The sequence below is a fragment of the Myxocyprinus asiaticus genome, chromosome 24 (assembly GCF_019703515.2).
Source record: "Myxocyprinus asiaticus isolate MX2 ecotype Aquarium Trade chromosome 24, UBuf_Myxa_2, whole genome shotgun sequence".
NCBI lineage: Eukaryota > Metazoa > Chordata > Actinopteri > Cypriniformes > Catostomidae > Myxocyprinus > Myxocyprinus asiaticus.
In genome coordinates, this window is record NC_059367.1 from 16,957,313 (window position 1) to 16,972,386 (window position 15,074).

Sequence of the window (15,074 nt, forward strand, 5' to 3'; positions counted from 1 at the left end):
GAAGAGAAGATGGAGTTTTTCACCCAGACCTACCTATTTGAGCCCGAATACCCGAATGAGAAACTGAGGGAGATGGAGGAGGCTGCAGCAGCGGCGCAATCACAAGTCTCGGGGAGGCAGAGATCTATGGAGACATGGTGGTGCACATGTAGTAAATGCCAACAGAGGCAGAGAGCCTGTGCTGCCACGATTGGACCATAGCAATCCCACCGTTGGAAACAATTAGCGAGGCAGCCGGTGAGAACACTCCTAGTCCTTGCTGCATTACCGAACATAATGGTTTTCCACCATTACTGAGCCTCAGCGTTTTAGAGGTGTTTTTCAGTTTGCCACGAATAAACTGGAAGTGCCGTCCTAGGCCAGAAGGTCCCAATGGGACCCTCTCAGTAGAGTAAGTATCATGTTTTGTTTGTTACTATAGCTACTATATGTATATAGGCTATATGACAAAGTTTTCACACATACCTGAGTTCACTGGAAAAACAGCACGGGCACAGCTGATGAATTCAGATATCGACCCTTTGTTTCTGTCAATGGTCTGAAATCCTCAGGGGTAAAATGTTCACTGCACACACTTCAATATTTGAAAGAATGTAGGGGTGTACTGATATCGCGATAGGCCAGAGCTTCAATCGCTCATGGTCATTTATAGGTAATCAATGAAAAGTTAATATTTTTCCCGGCATGCATTTTCTTTGGGGTTTCTGAAGGTTGAAGCATCCAGGATACACACACCAAATGACCATTTTGAACAATACACTTATACAAATACAAATCTACAGCAAAGACAATTAAACTTTTGTACAGCGCTCCTTCTCTTGTAAACAATGACGCGCTTCCTGCCTCCTCCTCCACGCGTGACCTTACCAACAAGCTTACGTCATACCTCTCATGAGCGCACATCACAGAGATTTACGGAAGCAAACATTTGTAGTTAAAAAGTATATAAATAATGTTTTGTTTCTAAAAATAATCAATTGTTTGGGTTCAGAAGAACTTTATTTGTCGACTAGAGTCATGTGGATTATTTTGATGCACCCTAAATATGCATTTTGGACGTCAAAAAAATGGAGTACATACACTTGCATTGTTTAAAGGAGAAATTAAATGAAATCCTAAAAATCTTAAATTCTGTTTTGATGAAGAAAGATACATCTTGGATGGTCTGAGGTTGAGTAAACTATCAGCAAATGTTCATTTTTGGGTGAATAATTCCTTTAAAGCGCCAACTATATGATTTCTTTTTCTCCGTATGTGGCAACACCTCTAAACTCACCAGGGCGTGATCTGAGAATAAGATGTTTCCAATTGAGCAATCAACAACAGATGAAATGAGGGACTTATATATATAAAAAAAAAATCTATTCTAGAATAAATCTTATGGACTGATGAAAAAAATGTATAGTCCCTACCAGATGGGTTCAAAAGTCTTCAAATATCTGTAAAACCAAGATTCTTACACATCCTGTGAAGCATCAGTGTTGCTTTAGGGGGCTTACACACTTTTGCTTCACTATGATCAAGGACTGAGTCCATCAATAGATTAAAGTCTCCTCCCAATATTATATCATGAGGGGTGCCAGTGGCTTGCAACATCCCTTCAAGATCTATAAAAAAGCCCTGATCATCAGCGTTAGATATGTAAATATTAGCCAAAATCAACCTTTGCTAAAACAATAATGACTCTACTCTTACTTGAGCCAGCACTAAAGAAAACATGTCCACCCCATATCTTCCCAAATTTTTCAGCATCCTGCAGGGAAAGATGCATTTCTTGAAGAAACACTATATCATATTTCTTACGTTTAAGAAGAGAAATAACCTTCCTTCTTTTTATGGGGTGCCCCAGCCCATTCACATTCCACGTGGAGAGAGACAATCCACTCATGTTAACATTTGACATTTTGACATATTAGAAAAAATAGATTGTGTCAGAAATAAAATTATAAAGACCACATTCCAACATTAGTGCAACAATCAAACCCCAAACTTCCCCCCGATCCAAACAAACAGAAAAAAGAAAAACGTATGTATTAACCCCACGCACGACAGCGCCAACTGCCGTCCATCCCTCTAAACTCAAACAGTCCATGTACACCTACGAGAGCCCCGCGACAACTTTGCCGTCGGATTGCTCAAGTCCGTTGTTTCTATACAAATGTTGTGAGACAGAATTACACAACAGAAGATAATCTATAAAACAAACTCCAACCAATAGGCGGAATAAAAACAAAGAACGTGTAGATTCATCCACATAACTGTCTCAAAGGTGTGTTCCTCCACAAAACAAACTCCAACCACTAATGGAACCAGCGCAAAAAATAAAAAAAAGATAAAATGCCGTTCAGTTCCTCGGGCAGTCAAACGAATGTTCAGTGAGCCGGCCCATATGACTGCTACATGAGTGCAACAAATGACCCAGTCACTCCAATGTCCTGCAAGAAATACTCCACAAAACAAACTCCAACCAATAGGAGGCATAAGCAGAAAGAACGTGCAGATTCATCCACAACACTGTCCCGAAGGAGACGCAAACAAACTCCTGCCGCTAGGAGGAACCAGCACAAAAAGAAACAAAAAAGGCGCTCAGTTTCCTCGGATGATCAAGTGAACGTTCAGTGAGTCGTCGGTCCACTTGGCTGCAATGTGAGTACCACAAAATAACTTACTCAGTGCATTGACTTTATGAAGGACATCGCTTGCTGGGGACATGTGAGTAATTTACGGCCATCCTTAGCATCTATTCTCAATTTGTCTGGGAACATGAGTGCAAAAGCGACCTTCCGTTGAAGTAAGAGTTTCTTGCATTCCTTGAATCGATCACGTTTCTCTCTTGTCGAATTCGCAAAGTCTGGGAACAAGAAAATGCTGTGGTTCTTCCAAGAAAGCCTTCCTTTACTCCTCGCCTCACGTAACACAAGATCTTTATCGGATGATCTCAGAAATTTGACCAGAATTGATCGGGGTCTGTCTCCCTCAGCAGATTGCCGAGCCGGAACCCTGTGAGCTCGCTCAATTTCCAGCTTATGACCTGTTATATCGAGCAGACTCGGAAAGAGCCCATCCAGGAATTTCACCATATCCGACCTTCTTTGTCCTCAGGAATTTCAACAATTCGGACATTATTCCACCGTTTACGGTTCTCCAAGTCCTCCAACTTCTCCCAGAAGTGCTCCAAATCCACCTTGGTCGCTAGCGGATTAGCAGCTAATTCCCTCTCTGATGACTCCAGATAATTGATCCGTTTGTCAACATCCCCCACTCTTGTAACCTCCTTGGTGAGTTTCATCTCCATGGCAGTGATCAGTCGATGTATTACAGCAAGATCCTCCAAGTCAGCAATGACCTTCGTCAGCATTGCCGAAATGTTCAACAATTCTCGCTGAATTTCCCTCACTTCTCCAGCCAAATCGGCTCCTGGGCTTGCGGCCTGCTCGGGGGTGTCAGCTTGAGCACGTAAGTGTCTTTTAATGTCTCCAGAGCCCAAGGATTTTGAATTCTTTGACATATTGTCTTCCTAGAACAGTTAAGGATCAGGGTGTATCGAAACTCACCAGTTTATGACATAAAAAGTATTCAAATTAGCAAAGTCCGCAGAGCTCGATTTCACACGTCCGAACCTCGCATGGCGTCACATGACTCCCCATACGATGCTGTATTAAAATTTGTCCAAAACGAGGTATCTTATGAGGCAGCATAATTAACATACCTACGTTTTGGAAAAGCCTTCACGTCAGGAGCGAGCCTATGATATCTTAAAATGCTGCCTCAATGGAAGCTCACTAGGTTTTGGAACAGACCCATCATGTACATACTGTATGTGATTAATGTGTTTTAGTCTGGAAGATTGTTTATAGAGCATTTGCTCACCACTTAATACATCACATGTATCATCATCATCAAAATACATCACTAAAACATACCCTAACCAATGGTAGAACATGTTTATATGATACAAAATAATAATTAATAAGTTAAAAACTGATTAATAAGAGTAATAAATATAAATTAAGGACCTGTGCATACCATTTCTTCTTGCTTGCTATCTTTTGTGAGTCTTTGCTATCTTTTTCTCCCACCCCCCTCAGAGAAAGCTTGGCACTGGCACACCAATGGCAGACCGAGCTTGAGAGTGTGAAGGCAGAGCTGGAGACTCAGAAACAAGAGACTGAACAGCTTCGTCAGGCTCTACAGGACAGCAACAGCCAGCTGCAAAGAAACCAGCAACAACGTAGTGTTGCCAACAGAAATAATAGGGTACCAGACATGCAATTTCACACAGAGATAGAAAACCCCCCAGCAAACGGTCTGTAATAGAGCTGTGTCTATAGGGTTTGAGTACGGAGAGAACGGACAGAAGAACTGGAAGAGTGGGCCATCACAGCTGTATACCAAATGAAAGCTATGAGAAGGTAAACTCAATGACCCAGTGGACTGGTCTTGAACCAGCTTCCTGATCAGTGACATAACTACCAGAAGTGTTGGTTAGGCAGTTGCACTGGGGCCCGTTTACCAGGGGGCCCATAACAACCAAGCCCCCTCATAACATAACATGCACAAGCGACTTTGATAAATGATAAAAATAACTAACAAATTGTCTAACTCTACTCTTCATTGCCTTTGCTTTGTATTAATAGATGTCTTATACACTATGCGTTTCATCCACGGTGGCTACTTCTTTAAATTCTAAAAATGCCTAATGTCACATCACATGATACACCATGTCTGTTAAGCCTTACATCTTACTCTAAAACTCATTTAAATATCAATATGACTCATTTCAAACCCTCACCACATTATGGGCTCCTTTCTCCCATATTAATGTGAGAAGAGAGCTGTTGACAGAGTGACAATCAGAGACACACATAGAACATTTAATGAGAGTAAAGAGTGGAAGCAACACAGCGAGCGAAAATGTGGATATCCAGCTTTTTTTTCGCCAAAAAAGCACAGCACAAAAATGCAACCCAACAGTGAAGCTATCTTCATGCTGTGGAAAGCACCCGCTGTAACACTTATTAATTAGTTTTTCCTAAATTTAGCTTTATGAAGGAAAATGCAGCCTTTTGGAATAAGCAAACAGAATGAAGGCTAGCCTGCTATTTTGTGAAATTCCCTTAAGGGATAGTATAATTATAAAAAGTATAAAAAGGGATGACCGAAACATTGAACTTCTCATAGTTTGTGAAACGGTGCCTTGAGAGGACCAACTTGGTTTAGACATGTAGTAGCAATATTGAGTACATAAAAAATGACAATGTTATATTTTCATATATTTTAAGTTTGCTCTTGGGCTGTACGAGGCTGGGGGTGACAGAGGGCCCATCAAGTGTTTTTACACTGGGCCCATATGAAAAAAACAATTTGCTGTAAATAGAGCATCAACCTGATTCTGTTCTTTTGATGGCATTAGACCCTTGATCTGATACCATTATCATGTTTGTGCTTGTGTGTACACAGGTCTCAGTGGTGAAGAAACAGATCTCATGGGGGAAGATAAAAAAGAGAGAGAGCGATGTGGAGAATCTGAAAAAAGCAGTAGGCCGGAAAGAGCAACAGATCTGTTCGATGGTTTCTGATTTGGCCAGTTCTCTACAAGCCCCAGAGATCTCGCAGCTCCCTCTGCTCACCGAGGCCCACTGATACGGACACAACTCAAGACCACCTTTGATCATGCAACCGTGCTTTTAATCACACTTGGGTAAACTGGGACATCAAGTCTGGGTTCGTGGAGAAAATGCATTTTGCCAAGATCTGTCACATTAGTAACTAGAGCTTTCAGAATTAACACGTTAACGCATGCGATTAATTTAAAATGCATTTACCAATATGATATTAGATTCTGACATTTTATTCAGCTTCATGTGAGTTCTGAACACTGGTTGGAATAGGGCGGAACCTTTGTGATGTGTTAGATGTGCGCAAATCATTTAAATGCAGCTTCACGATTGCTGTAGCATAGTGATATAATATTTTATAATAATAATGGTTATTTTATTCTGAATTTGTTGCTATCCTTATCTATATCAGCACTTATATACTTGTATTGCAGTCAGATAGGCACAGATATATAAAGACAGTTTAAAGATTCTCAAATGTTAAAACACTGCTAAACACATCCACATTAAGGATAAACAGTTAAAAAGTGCAATGCATGACAAGAGTGACAATTCAGTGTAAATCATTTGTCTTTTCTGTATAAATAACTGAACAGTTTCCATTTCAATAGTTTCCTGCATCTATTCATACACAAATGTTTTTAGACAAAGTCAAGTCATTTTTATTTGTATAGCGCCTTTCACAACACACATCGTTTCAAAGCAGCTTTACAGAAAATCATGTATTAACAGAAAATTAAACTGTAATATCTATAAAGTCTTAGAGTCATCATTGTGTAGTTTGATTAAATACGATTGTGAATTGTGTTTAAAAATAAGTAATTAAATAATAATTGTATTTAGAACCCCAGTGAGCAAGCTAAAGGTGACTGTGGCAAGGAACACAAAACTCCATAAGATGTTGGTTAATGGAGAAAAATAACCTTGGGAGAAACCAGGCTCACTGTGGGGGCCAGTTCCCCTCTGGCTAACATCATGAATATAATTCCAATAAAATGATTAAACTAAGCAAGTGTTAAGGGTCAGTGTTTAAACAAAGATTTTGTATGAACTGTAAGATTAATGACTAATGTCTTTGAAGTCCATCCTGGATTAACTGCAGAAATTCACATAGATGCATTGTCCTTGTTAGCTGGCTGATGAAGGATTTTGTTGGCAATTAATTGATAATCTATGTATTCCATTTCAAGAGTGTAATCCATTAGTAGACCGAGGTGATGCAGGCAGAGATCATTTAGGTGCATGTGGCAGCAGGGGCATGGTCAAGCATCTCTCTGGAGAGAGAGAAAGCGGTAAGGGCACTTACACCTGAGTCAAATTATGTCTAACACCTGTCTCTAATTTCAGTGAGCACGGGGAGAGCGGCATAAATAGAGCCACACAGCAGTTAGACAAGAGGGAGAGCCTGGGCACGGACTATGAAGCCAAGAGTTATTACAAAGTCGAGAGTTTATTTTGTGAACTAGTTTGTGGCTTTTTTTTAGACTGTGTTATTGAACAAACATAAAAGCCTTGAGAGTGTGTTTGTGCTGCAGAGAGGAAAATAAAAATGCTTACCTGAACCAGGAAATCTGCTTCTCGCCTCCTCCTTCCACTGAGAAGTGCTACACTGGAGCCAAAACCCGGGACTGAAGTTTGGTTGAAGATGGATGGAAGTCACCCCGTAGAGTCCTCCCAGTTGGCGGAGATCCTCCAAGTCCTCGCTGGCCTACATCGGAGCCACCAGCAATCCCTGCTTGAGCTCCAGCAAGATCAAGACCGCTGGTTTGTGGAGCTCATGCATGCTCAAGCAGAGGACCGACAGGCGATCCGGAGTCTTCTCAGCCAGGAGGCATCCCCAGCTGCGACCCCGGACACCCACACGCCGTTACCCCCACCTGCGTTACAAAAGATGGGGTGGCGGAAGACCCAGAGGCGTTCCTGGATCTCTTTGAGCACACCGCCGAGATCTGGGGCTGGCCGCTTGGCCAGTGGGCGGCCCGACTCATACCGCTACTGTCCGGGGAAGCCCAACTCGCGGCTCAACAACTACCAGCGATGAACCTCCTGGCCTATGGAGACTTAAAGAAAGCCATCCTGCAACGGGTTGGTCGGAGTCTGGAAGAAAGTCGTCAGCTCTTCCGGAGCCTGAAGCTGGAGAACTCCGACCGCCCGTTTGCCTCCGCCCAACGGCTCCGCGATGCCTGCCGAAGATGGTTGCTAGCGGGGGACCGCGGCATTGACGGGATCATCGACCAGGTGGTACTGGAGCAATTAGTACATCAACTGCCAAAAGGGACGGCGGAGTGGGTCCAGTGCCACCGCCTGGCGTCGCTGGAGGAAGCTATCCGGCTTGCGGAGGACCACATGGTGGCGATCCCGAGGGCGGAAGAGCCCTCCATCTCTCTCTCTCTTCCCCCTGTCTCATTCCCCTCCCCTATCTCCTCTCGTTCTGCTCTCTCTCCAGGTCCCATTCCTGCCCCACGCAGACGAGGAGGACTTCAGCCACTGAGACCAGTTTCCCGGGTGTGGGAGGCGACACCTTCCCCTGTTCCAATGCCCCGCTGCTCTCCCCCTCAGGGGGGGGCACCCGCCGACACAAGTGTGGGCGTAGCGCCTGGGCCGGCCTGCTGGAGGTGCGGAGACCCGGGCCACTTCCGAGATCAGTGCCCTTTGATGGAGCTGGGAACGGTGGTGCGGGTCTCTGACCTCCCACAGGCTGCCCCCGACTGGGCCGGAGTGTACCGGATACCGGTAAGTGTCAAGGGGGGTACTCACCAGGCGTTGGTGGACACCGGCTGTAATCAAACCACTATCCACCAATGCCTGGTTCAGCCCGAGGCATTAGTCACAACTAAAACGGTGAAGGTGAAATGTGTACATGGGGATATACACAAGTATCCGGTGGTGACCCTGACGATTAAATTCTGGGGGAAAAAGCATAGAGTGGAGGCCGTGGTTAGTTCCCACCTCACCCATCCGCTGATTTTGGGGACTGATTGGCCTGATTTTACAGTTTTATTAAAGGGAATTTGCGCGGATGGGTCCTGTATGAAGTTAGGGAGATGTGCAATGTGCGATGCTCTGGCAGGGGAGGCGGAGCCGGGGCCATCCTCGACAGCTCCACATCATAATGACCAAAGAGGGGGAGAGGCTGCAGCCCCTCACCTTCTCAGGGAATTCCCTGAGGGGGATTTCCCTTTGGAGCAGTCGCGAGACGAAACCCTCAAACACGCCTTTGACCAAGTGAGAGTCATCGATGGTCAACAACTCCAGCCTGACATCACCCTTTCATACCCCTATTTTGCAATTATAAATGAGCGGTTGTATAGAGTGACACAGGAGACTCTGACCAAAGAGGATACAACCCAACTCTTGATTCCAAGGAGCCATCGGGAAATGGTATTCCAGGCAGCTCATTATAATCCCATGGCAGGTCACTTAGGAGAAAGGAAGATACTGAACCGTCTAATAGCCCGTTTCTATTGGCCGGGCATTGGCGGCGATGTCCTCAGGTGGTGTGCGGCATGCCGCGAATGCCAGCTGGTTAACCCACTGGCCACCCCAAAAGCGCTATTGCGCCCTCTCCCTTTGATCGAGGTCCCCTTTGAGAGAATTGGAATGGACCTCGTCGGGCCATTAGAATGGTCAGCACGCGGACATCGCTTTGTATTGGTCCTAGTGGACTATGCAACGCGATATCCGGAAGGAGTGCCTCTTTGCATCATCTCAGCACGCAGTGTTACGGAGGCACTCTTCAAAATAATCTCCTGGGTGGGGATTCCGAAAGAAATCCTCACCGATCCAGGCACAACGTTTATGTCACGGACACTACGCGAGCTGTACGAATTGTTGAGCATTAAATCGATTCGCACCAGCGTGTACCATCCTCAAACGGATGGCCTGGTGGAACGATTTAATAAAACCCTCAAACACACGATTCGTAAGTTCGTGCACGACGATGCTAGAAATTGGGATAAATGGCTCGACCCCCTTTTATTTGCAGTACGAGAGGTCCCGCAAGCCTCCACTGGCTTCTTCCCATTCGAGCTGCTGTATGGGCGACGCCCACGCAGTGTGCTTGATGTATTGCAAGAGGCCTGGGAGGAGGGACCTTCAAACAGTAAAAATGAAATTCAGTACGTTCTTGATCTTAGAGCAAAACTCCACACTTTGGGGCAGCTAACACAGGAGAATTTGCTCCAAGCTCAAGAACGACAGCGCCGACTGTATGACAGGGGAACTCAGATAAGGGAATTTGCACCGGGAGATAAAGTGCTTGTATTGCTTCCCACATCGAGCTCTAAATTACTCGCCAAGTGGCAAGGACCCTTTGAGGTCACACAACGAATGGGAGATCTCGATTATGAGGTTAAACGAACCGATAGAGGGGGTGCACATCAAATATACCACCTCAATCTCCTGAAATTGTGGAGGGAGGCGGTTCCCGTGACGTTGGCTATGGTAGTTCCCGAGAAGGCGGAGCTCGGACCGGAGGTGAGTTCAAAACATAAACAGTTCACCCCAGTCATTTGCGGAGACCACCTCTCACCGAGTCAACTCGCGGAGGTTGCTAGGTTGCAACAGGAGTTTGCGGATGTGTTCTCCCCTCTACCGGGATGTACAAACCTCATCCATCACCACATCGAGACCGAGCCGGGGGTCGTGGTATGTAGCCGCCCCTATCGATTACCCGAACACAAGAAGAAAATCGTTCGGGAAGAATTGGATGCGATGCTTGATATGGGGGTAATAGAAGAATCCCACAGCGATTGGTCCAGCCCAGTTGTTCTAGTGCCTAAGAGCGACGGGTCTGTGCGATTCTGTGTGGATTACAGAAAAGTCAACGTGGTGTCTAAATTTGATGCGTATCCAATGCCTCGCATTGATGAGTTGCTCGTTTTTATTCGACAATGGACGGAGCAGTGTCAGTGGGCATTCACGCAAGTTAAAGCCGCACTTTGCGGGGGGCCGCTTTTACATTCACCTGACTTCTCTCTCCCTTTTGTTTTACAGACAGATGCTTCAGACAGGGGGCTGGGGGCCATGCTCTCGCAGGTGGTGGAGGGGGAGGAGCGCCCCGTGCTGTTCATTAGCTGTAAGCTCTCGTTGAGGGAAACTAAGTACAGCACCGTGGAAAAGGAGTGTCTCGCCATCAAGTGGGCAGTCCTCACTCTCCGATACTACCTGTTGGGGCGGGCCTTCACCCTCTGTTCCAATCACGCCCCACTCCAGTGGCTCCACCGCATGAAAGATACCAATGCCCGGATAACCCGTTGGTATCTGGCTCTTCAGCCGTTTAAGTTCAAGGTGGTCCACAGACCGGGGGCGCAGATGGCTGTCGCCAACTTCCTCTCCAGGAATGGGGGGGGAGTGGTAGGCAGGCCGGATGCCGCCCCGGCCTGAGTCGGGCGGTGGGGATATGTGGCAGCGGGGGCGTGGTCAAGCATCTCTCTGGAGAGAGAGAAAACGGTAAGGGCGCTTACACCTGAGTCAAATTATGTCTAACACCTGTCTCTAATTTCAGTGAGCACGGGGAGAGCGGCATAAATAGAGCCACACAGCAGTTAGACGAGAGGGAGAGCCTGGGCACGGACTATGAAGCCAAGAGTTATTACAAAGTCGAGAGTTTATTTTGTGAACTAGTTTGTGGCTTTTTTTTAGACTGTGTTATTGAACAAACGTAAAAGCCTTGAGAGTGTGTTTGTGCTGCAGAGAGGAAAATAAAAACGCTTACCTGAACCAGGAAATCTGCTTCTCGCCTCCTTCTTCCACTGAGAAGTGCTACAGTGCATCACAGTTCAACCGGCCGGTAATTTTGGTGAGGTCTATCCTAAGTCCAAGGTTCAGGCAAAGGCATATGAAGTATCCCATGTCTTATGGTTGGAGTTGGCATCAGTTCATCCTGTGAAGTCCATCGTAATAGACTGAAGTGATGTTTGGCTGGCACCGGCTGCTGTTAGTCATCACTCACAGACACGTAGCAGTGGAGTCCAACACGAAGCAGGAATGGAGCTGGATCCGGCTGGTTCTGGTGACCTCGGGATAGGAGTCCTGAGGTTGAGACAGGGAAACAAATTGAATAATATTAGCATAGATGCCATTCAATTTATTGCAGAGTTATAGATCATGATCAATATTTCTGGTTTCTGGTTCCGGCAGACCTAACTAAAGCAGCCTAATTGTGAGTTGAAGGATAAATTAGGTGTATGCCTGGCTAAATAGATGAGTCTTTAGTCTAGACTTAAACTGAGTGAGTGTGTCTGCATATTGAACAGTGTTAGAGAGACTATTCCATAGTTTAAGTGCCAAATATGAAAATGATCTACCTCTGTTTTATTGGAATTGAGTAGATTACATAATTGAGTAGATAAAATAGGCTTAAAACCCCCTCCAAAAAATTATAAGAAGAGGTTGAGGGAGTTTTTATTCATATACATATTACACACATACACTCACTGAGAACTTTATTAGGAACACCTGTACACCTACTTGTTTATGCGATTATTAAATCAGCCAGTCGTGTGGCAGCAGTGCAGTGCATAAAATCATGCAGATATGGGTCAGGAGCTTCAGTTAATGTTCACATCAACCAACAGAATGGGGAAATTTTTTTATCTCAGTGATTTCGAACATGGCATGATTGTTGGTGCCAGACGGGCTGGTTTGAGTATTTCTGTAACTGCTGATCTCCTGCGATTTTTCTCAGATTTTTCTCAGAGTTTACTCAGAATGGTGCCAAAAACAAAACAAAAAACATCCAGTGAGCTGCAGTTCTGCAGACGGTAATGCCTTGTTGATGAGGGAGGTCAACGGAGAATGGCCAGACTGGTTCGAGATGACAGGTATTGTGACTCAGACAACAACTCTGTACAAATGCAGTGAACAGAATAGTATCTCAGAATCCACAACACGTCGAACCTTAAAGGATGGGCTACAGCAGCAGAAGACCACGTCAGGCACTTTATTAATTTATAATCGAGTGGCCTTTCTCCTCCATATACTGTCTGTAGTTAGATTGACAGTAGGCTATATATAGTATAATGCCTCTGTATAGTGTCGCTATACAGTATATACTGTCTAAATCAGGATTTTAATTGGTTGTCCTCTGCTAGACTTGTACAAAATTGCACCAAATTCTTGATTCCAGTGTAATAAACCTGTCACTATTTCATTTTTTAACGACATTTCTTTGTACTCACATGATCATCCCTTAAGACTTGCAATGCTTAAAAGCACTGGAGGAGTTTGATGTTGTGTCTATAGTGATGTCACCAGGCAAACTGGCATTTGGTAACAAATCTCTGCATGTCTCAATTTAATGACATTACAGTATCTAAGATATAAAAGTACATTGCAGGTCCCAGTCAAATAAAAGAGCACAAAGATCATGCAGGTATCAACAAGCATGCCTTTAGATTAAACTCTAATCCACTGTGTGTAATCTTTTCCCAACTTTTTATATAGTCTCTTCTCTGAGGAAGAATTTTTTTTAGTACTCATTTACAGACAGTGTGGAGATGTAGAAAAAAATTGTGATATACAGTATTACAAATTGAATTAAATACACTTAGTGTTGTGACGCATCAGTGGTAGGTTTCCCCTCACCTTGTCTTAATTACTGTTACACAATTGGGTTTACTTATTAGGGTGACCAGAGTACAGGAGTAAATGCCCTTTAAAGTGATGATTACATTGAATTATACATGCAGATAAGATCATGGTAAACCTTCTGAAGAACCCAATTTATTTTATCTGTATTTGTTGACTTTTTCTCTCAGATTAGTATAATACCAGTGGCCTCTGTAATATTTGAAATTATCCTCCTCTTCCTTAGTGCTGATCACTATGAAGGGGGTGGATGAATTCCAGCTTGCATCTGTTCCATTCAGACTGTTGGCATCAATCCAACCCATTAGAGGATCAAGAGAGGAAAATCAGTTAAATTATTGGAAGAGAGCCCAATCATTTGTTCATGGTAAATCAAACAGCACATGCAATACTGAGCTCCTTCAATTTAGACTGTATCCCTGTGGCCAAATGTTAGTATTACATTATCAGTTGGCAGTACATTATCATTTCCCCGGAATACAGTGGCCCCCAAGAATATCTGGGCACAAGCCCCACATGTAGAGTATGCATGCAATTTTAAGAAGCTTTAAGAGAGCACAAGTACAAAAATTTCAGAAAAAGTTTCTTTTTAGGTTGACTGTATATATAAATGTGTCCCACATTGACATTGACACAAGATAATATATATTTACATTACTGTCAGAGTGAGTTAAATGCTGGAACAATGATACATTTAATGTATATGTCACACACACACACACACACACACACACACACACACACACACACACACAAAAATAAATATTAAAGGTGCACTCAGTATCTTTTGTCTTTGTGTCATCTTGAACTTACACTGACACCTACTGGCTTGGATGCAGCATAGTTTAAAATCAATGGTTTTCAATTTCAGATGCCATTGTGGAAATTTAGTATTCACAGTCAGCCATGATTACTTTCATCAATGAGTGAAAGTGTCAGATAACAGGAGGGTTACTGAGATTAAGTGAGTAGTATTCGGCTGGTCGTGTGATTCTAACATGGCAGCCCCCATGTGTGGACCCTCTTCATGTAGAATAAAACAGCTTTTATAAGGTTACTGAAATGACTTGAGTCTTCATTTTAATGTTAGTGGTCATGATTTCCTACATATATTGTAAAATTCCAGGTCATTTCTTTAGGAGTTAACCTTTTTTAATGAGAAAAATTGAGTGCACCTTTAAGATAAGCAAGAAAACGTATCTGTCGCTGTTGTGTTAGTTTGATTGGGTTTTGACTTTTTTTCATCTTCTTCTTCTTTTTTTTTTTTTTAGCTCTGTACATACATACATTAATATACATCCAAAAATATGGATGTTTTATTTTATCTCATAGCCTATATAAAGACACTGACAGCTTCCTACATCACAGGCAACTGCTGCTGAGGAGACTTTAAAGGCCACTAAGTGCTGATGGACCATTTCATCAAAAGCTACTCTATCATTTACAGATATCCAGAGCTCCCCTGAGAGAGATCCAAAAGTGTAGACATTTTCCCATCCTCTCCTTTCATGAAAATGCTGATGATTTCATGGAGGAGAATGACAGGTGTACTCTGAGTGGGTCCATAAATAGCAGTGGATAGTGAGGGTTGAAGGACCTGGCTGGCAGTAAGGATGGATTCCTTATTGACCAAAATAAATGGCCTCTCAATCCATCCACAAACACAGTTTGTCTTCACCTGAATTACCCCCTGACAGCCTGTCCTCCCTGAACAAATGTTCGCTTCTGATATAGTGTTCTGCGCTCTAGATTTATTGTGTGGCGTAAATGATTGTATCCCGTCATAGACATTTAATACCATTACGTGGCACTACATAACACACACACACACAAAAACATCCCCTGAAACATTACCGCCACAACATT

At 43.8% G+C, this 15,074-nt stretch overlaps 1 protein-coding gene across 1 annotated transcript in view; it reads left to right on the top strand.

Moving 5' to 3' along the window:
- The window catches only part of LOC127415374 (forkhead-associated domain-containing protein 1-like), a 43,499-nt gene extending 36,973 nt beyond the window's left edge, over positions 1–6,526 (top strand). Inside the window, exons 25-27 of the mRNA XM_051654094.1 lie at positions 4,089–4,257; positions 4,332–4,412; positions 5,461–6,526. Of these exons, the coding sequence (XP_051510054.1) occupies positions 4,089–4,257; positions 4,332–4,412; positions 5,461–5,643 (433 nt within the window). The 3' untranslated portion in view covers positions 5,644–6,526. The remainder of the gene's footprint in view (positions 1–4,088; positions 4,258–4,331; positions 4,413–5,460) is intronic.
- Positions 6,527–15,074: the final 8,548 nt, after the last annotated feature.